The 7757-nt window shown below is 38.4% G+C and overlaps 1 protein-coding gene across 1 annotated transcript; it reads right to left on the reverse strand.

Annotated features, from left to right (window-relative positions):
• Window positions 1–1933: 1933 nt before the first annotated feature.
• Window positions 1934–2918, reverse strand: LOC123765899 (DNA topoisomerase 1-like). Its single transcript, XM_045754764.1, has 2 exons — window positions 2842–2918; window positions 1934–2444 (listed from the first exon to the last, which is right to left on the reverse strand). The coding sequence occupies exons 1-2, from the start codon at window positions 2916–2918 to the stop codon at window positions 1934–1936; spliced, it is 588 nt and encodes a 195-aa protein (XP_045610720.1).
• Window positions 2919–7757: the final 4839 nt, after the last annotated feature.

Raw genomic sequence — 7757 nt, forward strand, 5'->3', positions numbered from 1 at the left:
AGAATCCAAAGCAATAACAACTTTCTAACGAATCATTTCCTTTTTCCACAATGAGTTGAGAAACCAAGGACCACAAAATAAATGAATAGGCACAAGACCAAAAAATAGATAAGTTTAGGAGCACACAATGGACATTTCTAGGACCACACAGTAAGCTGACATTCTCAGACTCAGACTAATGAGTGTACAGGTCCTGAACCACATATAAGTTGACATGCTCAAGCAACATAATGAGTGCACAGGCCCTGAACCACATATAAGTTGACATGCTCAAGCAACATAATGAGTGCATAGGCCCTGAACCACATATAAGTTGACATGCTCAAGCAACATAATGAGTGCACAGGCCCTGAACCACATATAAGTTGACATGCTCAAGCAACATAATGAGTGCACAGGCCCTGAACCACATATAAGTTGACATGCTCAAGCAACATAATGAGTGCACAGGCCCTGAACCACATATAAGTTGACATGCTCAAGCAACATAATGAGTGCACAGGCCCTGAACCACATATAAGTTGACATGCTCAAGCAACATAATGAGTGCACAGGCCCTGAACCACATATAAGTTGACATGCTCAAGCAACATAATGAGTGTACAGGTCCTGGACAATGAGTGGAAAACCTATGACCGCGTGATACATTAACAAACCCATGGCAAGATAATGAGTGAATAAACCAAGTAACCCAACAAATTTTATTTTCATTTTCTGCACAGCGGACCTAAAGGCTATTGTTCATTGTATGTATAATTGAGTTTGACAGGATAAATAGGTGATTTCATTTTAATGTAGTGTAAAGAAATTTAATTATGGATTTTTCTTTGTTTTAATGGCTGCATTTTTTTCGGTATGAGATGTCGAAACTATTACCTGCCCTTCACGGGTAGTCTTCACTACCCGTGATCACGGCTTTTTCAACTTCCTTCTCAAGTGATGAAAAACATAAGGAAATAAAGAAGATTCGTGTCTTGCTAGAGTCATTGATCTCACCCTTTCTGTCAGATTCACCAATATATCTCTATAAGAGAGACTGCAAGGATTTGTGTGTGTGTGTGTGTGTGTGTGTGTGTGTGTGTGTGTGTGTGTGTGTGTGTGTGTGTGTGTGTGTGTGTGTGTGTGTATGCGTGTGTGTGTGTGTGTGTGTGTGTTCATGTGTGTATATATGCAAGATAGCGTCACTATACAGAAAGGTAGTCAACCAAGAGAGGCAAAAACGTTAGGACTATGCACTATAAAACATGCCAATAAATATGTTGACTAAAAATACAATAAAGAGACTATTATAGCATTTTTTAATGAAGGCCTTTATTAGCCCAGCTCCACCATGAGATGGGGTGAGGGATATTCTGCGCAGCGTACTTGGTTAAATTCTGTGACATGTCAATTAAAAAATAAGAAAAGTGGGCAAAGTGAATATATAAGTACTTTGATGCAGACATCTTCATTTCCCACTATTTGGAAAGAAGAAAAGAATCTTACGAAACTGCCACTATAACTTTGGTAAGATTAGTTTCATCACATCGAAAAACACTCCACAATATTTGTGAAGAGTCAAGCAAAAAGACGCTCACCAGATAAGCTGTTTCGTAAATGCACTGTGAATATGGTGTACGAACAAAGCCACAAGGGCCGTGACGAGGGTTCGAACTAAAGTCCTTGAGGATTTGTTCATTTGATGCATCACGCTAATGTGATTTCTGTGTGTAATGGTGTACGACGTCGTGCGTTGGAGGTTGGAGGGGGGAGGGTGGGTTATGGTGGTGGGGGGAAGGGGGGAGGGTCACCACACACAGCTTTCTTGATCAAGCTCTCTATTACAACATTTAGTAATTACTTGCAGTTATTTTTTGTATTTTTTATTATGCTCCAAAAAGCTTAAAATATTTATATTTACAGAATAATATGAATAAATTTATTGGATTTATTTCTATATATTGAATGATGAACCACAGTGACGTGTGGTGGATGATGAACCACAGTGACGTGTGGTGGATGATGAACCACAGTGACGTGTGGTGGATGATGAATCACAGTGACGTGTGGTGGATGATGAACCACAGTGACGTGTGGTGGATGATGAACCACAGTGACGTGTGGTGGATGATGACTCACAGTGACGTGTGGTGGATGATGAACCACAGTGACGTGTGGTGGATGATAAACCACAGTGACGTGTGGTGGATGATGAACCACAGTGACGTGTGGTGGATGATGAATCACAGTGACGTGTGGTGGATGATGAACCACAGTGACGTGTGGTGGATGATGAATCACAGTGACGTGTGGTGGATGATGAACCACAGTGACGTGTGGTGGATGATGAACCACAGTGACGTGTGGTGGATGCTGAACCACAGTGACGTGTGGTGGATGATGAACCACAGTGACGTGTGGTGGATGATGAACCACAGTGACGTGTGGTGGATGCTTCACACACACTAAACAAATTTGAGAATTCATCGTGCTAATTCTATTCTTGTATTTGGTGAAATGATTCACTACATTTCATACACTGTACTGTTCCTTGGATGACTTTGAGAGGTCAGAACACGCAAGAAATAGTGATGAACCCATTTAAATACCTGTACCTATTTTGCCACATATGTTTCATCAAAAAACATCATAAATAAAATCTTTTTCATCAAAAAAGTCTGTGTGTTTTGAACGAGAAGGTAATACATAAATTAAGTGTTTAATTACAATCAATGATCAGCCATTAATCTCCCTTTCGATTAGGTTTCGAGTGAGCTGACGACTTGAAAGCTTAAATTTAAATATATATTAGTGTCCCGATGTGAGGCTCGACCTGTGAATCTGTAGCAACAAGGATCTCACCTTGCTAGGAGTTTGAAGATTCTTGAGTTGGAAGCGCACTGACTTCGCTCTTTTGCTTTCACTGCACTTGAGAGCATTTTGTTAAACCTTGCAAGTCGAAGCTGACATGCTCATGATATGATATGACATGATATAAAACACTGTAATAAAGCAGACAAGGTTTTATTTTTGATTTTGGGGCTTTAAAATGTCTCAGGAATTTTTTTTAATTCAGTAGAGCTCACTTTCTTCAATGAACCATTCACTCTCACACTAATCTGAGCAGTTCAGTTGGATAATAAGGAGGAAAGCCCATTTATCTAGCCAGTGCAGCAGAAATCTTGCTATCAATACCATATTAACTTGGCAGCTGTACGCCAAAAATAGGATTTCTGAAGAAATATGTTTTACTGGCATTTTCAATCTTAATTCACAGTGGAGAGGGACGGAGAGGGATATATATATATATACACTATACACTGTAAATTCAGAGGTAGAGACAAAAAGCAAAACAAATTTATATACCGTTTATCGCAAAGAAATCACAGTGGCGTCATATATCAACGAAAATCCTTTTGAGGCAATGGAGTGACTCGAAGCCGCGTTCTGGAGAATCCCAGACAACTGCCCTGACGGATCAAGGTAGGGTTTAAACGTTGATAAAGCAAGCATTTACTCTCTGGATTTCGACAGTGAGGCGCTGGAACACAGAGCTGGCTATACTCGTGGGACTCTTGTTTGCTTAACGATGTCTTGTCCCCATTTCCTTCGGGAACGTAAGTGCATATATGACCTCCAGGGCTCTCAAAGCCTATTTTCACGAAATTGAAACAACGATCCAGGTTCCTGTACTTGATAGTTTGTATTGGTCTGAATGTAAGAATCTTATCTAATTCAAATTTCTGTACCGTAGATAGGTATTAACTAATGTTGATGAACATGTGTTCATGTTCCACACAACCTGTTCAATAACCCTCAAAGGCTGTCCCTGGTAACTCCGTCTGGATCCTTGTGACTGTTGTCTGGTACGCATATATAAAGTTTCCTTTGTGTTGAAAACTTGACTGAAATACAACTTTAATTAATGATGTCTTCGACTGCTTCATATCAAGCAACCGTTCCCTCCGGCCTTCCATAAAGGCGACAAAGTTTGTCCTGTTGGTAAGTTGATATCTAGCAGCAGATATTTACCTGTATCTGGAAAATTCCATCATTTAAAATTAAAATATTACCTCTATTGTTATTTGGTATATTAAAATATTTGTATTAATTTGAATGAATATATAGTCCGAGTCACTGACTGAAACTGGGCAATGTGAGTATTTAATTTGGTGGATAATATAATACTTTAGTTATCTTGAGGTTATCTTGAGATGATTTCGGGGCTTTTTTTTAGTGTCCCCGCGGCCCGGTCCTCGACCAGGCCTCCACCCCCAGGAAGCAGCCCGTGACAGCTGACTAACACCCAGGTACCTATTTTACTGCTAGGTAACAGGGGCATAGGGTGAAAGAAACTCTGCCCATTGTTTCTCGCCGGCGCCTGGGATCGAACCCAGGACCGCAGGATCACAAGTCCAGCGTGCTGTCCGCTCGGCCGACCGGCTCCCTATTAGTTATAGGGTATATATATATATATATATATATATATATATATATATATATATATATATATATATATATATATATATATATATATATATATATATATACCTATATATAGGGAGGATATATAACTATATCCTCCCTATAGTTACGTCACAATTATTTTATTATACTTGAATAATGTAGCCAAATGTAACAGAAATATTTTTCTGTAAAACAGTTGTTTAAGTCTATGATTATGGATAAACGAAGTTTTGCAATGTATGTAATAGAAAAACAAAATCCTTGATGAATGTGTACCTAATGATTAATAGTATAATCTCCATTATAATATTAATACGGGTTTCATAGTATTAGTATTGTTTCTTAGTGTCAAGGTATAAATGTTCTGGTATACTGAAGGACCTGTAATAAAATTTGATGTGGTAAGTGCTTTAATTACTAGGCCTAAATTCATTTTATTTCTTAATTTGGCATTGTATTGTTAGATTTGTAAAGACTTCAGATATAGGTATCCTTCCCATTAAATTTTCATATATGCTTTCTAATAAAGCAAAAATCGTCAAATCTAAGAGTAATTTATTTTATATATATTCCTCTTGTTCGCAACATTTTATTGTATCTGTAAATTTAAGGGATGTTTAAATGATGATCAGCATTTTTCACAGTCGAATACCTGGCACTGTGATTAGTGGTTCTCATTAATGACTCAGAGGAGAGCAAGAGAGATCTACCTAAATGACTCGCATTAAAGCCTCCGACAGAAGCAAAGGAAAGGCCCACACCACTGTCTCTCATTAGAGGCTGAGGCAGAAGCGAGAGAGAGAGAGAGAGAGAGAGAGAGAGAGAGAGAGAGAGAGAGAGAGAGAGAGAGAGAGAGAGAGAGAGAGAGAGAGAGAGAGAGAGAGAGAGAGAGAGAGAGAGAGAGAGAGAGAGAGGGGGGGGGAAGAGAGACCTAGACACATGTCCATCATTTAACAAAAAAATTTACATAAATTGAACAGATCAGTCATTAGTATGGACAGAGGAGCAAGGCAGACACCCACATCAATGTTTATCAATAGTAAAGACAGAGTAGCAGGATGAGACACATGTCAATGTCTGTCGGGAGAAACATAAAGAAACATCATATTCAGCACTTCACGAAAGATCGCAAAATTAACCGAGGGGGGGGGTGGAAAGTATTAAAAGAAAATGCTGAAGGGTTTCCATTGCTTCACGAACAATAAATTGGTAGCCATTATTAGCCACAAGCGAATGAACAGCACCGTAGCATGTGGGACGCTAGGGGCGACACCCCCCCCCCTGACTCTGGCTTGATAATCGTCCTTATCAAGATCCTTGTGACAAAGGAGGTGACGCGTTCGCTTCTGGAACGCAGATCTCCTCCAAGAATTTTCAACCCCGCGATATGTTTTCAGAAAATCTTCTCAAATGACGATTGTAAAGAATACCGTTCCTCAGGAGCTAATCCGAGGAAAGACGGCTGGGAAGGGCGTTTGTAGAAAGTCATCCCAACACCATTTTCCCAGCTGTAGGGCTGGATGAAGATACTCCTTTATCGCCCGAGGAGAAAAACTTATTTTCTCTGAACCCATACTTGAAGAAGATTGGTGAAAATAAAACTGTGGGGCAAATGAGCACTTGGTGAGATTATATTGTCCGCTTCGTGTTCTCGCTGGAGCCCGCCTTGAGGGTCGCGGTCAGTGTCAGAGGTCACGCTGTAGTTCGCACGAGAGATAGATACGGACCAGTCTCTGTATTTCCGACACATGAGGTTGGAAAATCTGAAGCTTTCCGACACATGAGGTTGGAAAATCTCAAGCTTTCCGACACATGAGGTCAGAAAATCTCAAGTTTTCCGACACATGAGGTCAGAAAATCTCAAGCTTTCCGACACATGAGGTTGGAAAATCTGAAGGTTTCCGACACATGAGGTCAGAAAATCCTAAACGTTCCGACACATGTCAGAAAAAAAATCTAAATTATTTCTTTCAATTCATTGATTAATATCTATCAAATGGTATAACATATATATGGGATCATCCTTGAAATGTCTTTGAGGAGATTTCTTAGATCTAAAAAAATAGTTTTAGTCATAAAAAAATTTTTGAGTAATAAATTGGAATGTTAATAAACGAATATGAAAACAAATTACGATCATCTTACCAATATGTATAGAGAATCGTTTGGCTATTGCTTTTTCAGACTAATAATTAAATAATATTGCAACTTAAATCAAATGTTTACTTATGTTGTCTAATATTTTAAACATCAAAGATACACTTAAGAATGTCATTATTATATTAGGAATTTTAAATTCTTACTTCTGGTTAATGAACTCACTGAATAACATGAGATTAGATCACTGTCTGCCATATATGAATAACCTTATTTGTTATACATGAAGAAAGGGAGACTTGAGAGACCGATCGGAGACTTGAGAGACGGAGACGGAGAGACGGAGACTTGAGAGACCGACCGATCTTTTGGTGTGGGTTTGTTATCTATAAGTTGTCTCTAAGTTGCAAGTGCAGATATTTCCTCCTCTTGTTGGTACTGTATCTACGTTTAGCATAAAGCATTATGCCGACTAAAAATTAAACGAATAAGCATATAAACGCAATTTCAGTTTAGTGAGTTTCGAAGTTACGGTTTTCTTTACTTCGTTTCCTGTGGATGATTTACCAGAGTACCTGTTGAGTGAAGTACCTTATTGTAACTTATAATTGCCTGCTTTATTGATTTGATTAAACTATGTAGTATTGATAATATTTTTAATTTTAGCTAAACACTTTATGTCTAGAAGTTTTTGTATGGCAATTGGGAGCTGCTTAGTCCCGATACTTATACAAAGAGATCTTCGGAACAAGGATTTTGTCTAGTGTCTGACTGACTGACTCTAAGTGGTTCAGATGTGGCGGTAAAGGGTTGTACTTTTATCATAATTTCCATGACTTTAATGGTTGTATAATATGACCCAATATCTTGGTTATTACCATTAAATTCAATGTAGAAGACAGCTATGAAACCCAACTGTTTTTCGCTACAATGTCTTAAAGACAGGGTACAACTTTAAGTTCAGTGTTTTATAACAAACCGACTGACATGTTTTAATTTTTGCATATATATAATGACCATAACTTTAGGGTTGAATATTCAATTTTTTTCTTAAAAGTTTTTGAAAGTTCTGCGCGTCTGCATGCCCAATTTTATGATAAGAAAGTAACGAACTTTTTACGATTGTTTCCAAGGAGAAAAACACCAAATCAGTTACCGACAGCCTTTAAGCATGCTAGGAAAGTACTTTATAGCTCTAGTCCTTAAAGAAAATC

Source organism: Procambarus clarkii, chromosome 37 (genome assembly GCF_040958095.1).
Source record: "Procambarus clarkii isolate CNS0578487 chromosome 37, FALCON_Pclarkii_2.0, whole genome shotgun sequence".
Lineage (NCBI taxonomy): Eukaryota > Metazoa > Arthropoda > Malacostraca > Decapoda > Cambaridae > Procambarus > Procambarus clarkii.

What these genes read in the sequence shown, in the direction of transcription:
- LOC123765899 (XM_045754764.1), bottom strand. Translation starts at nt 2,918, where the DNA reads ATGCTCTCAAGTGCAGTGAAAGCAAAAGAGCGAAGTCAGTGCGCTTCC. An exon ending in ATCTTCAAACTCCTAGCAAG is followed by an intron (nt 2,445 to 2,841) that starts GTGAGATCCTTG and finishes AAATTTGTTTAG; the next exon opens with TGTGTGTGAAGCATCCACCA.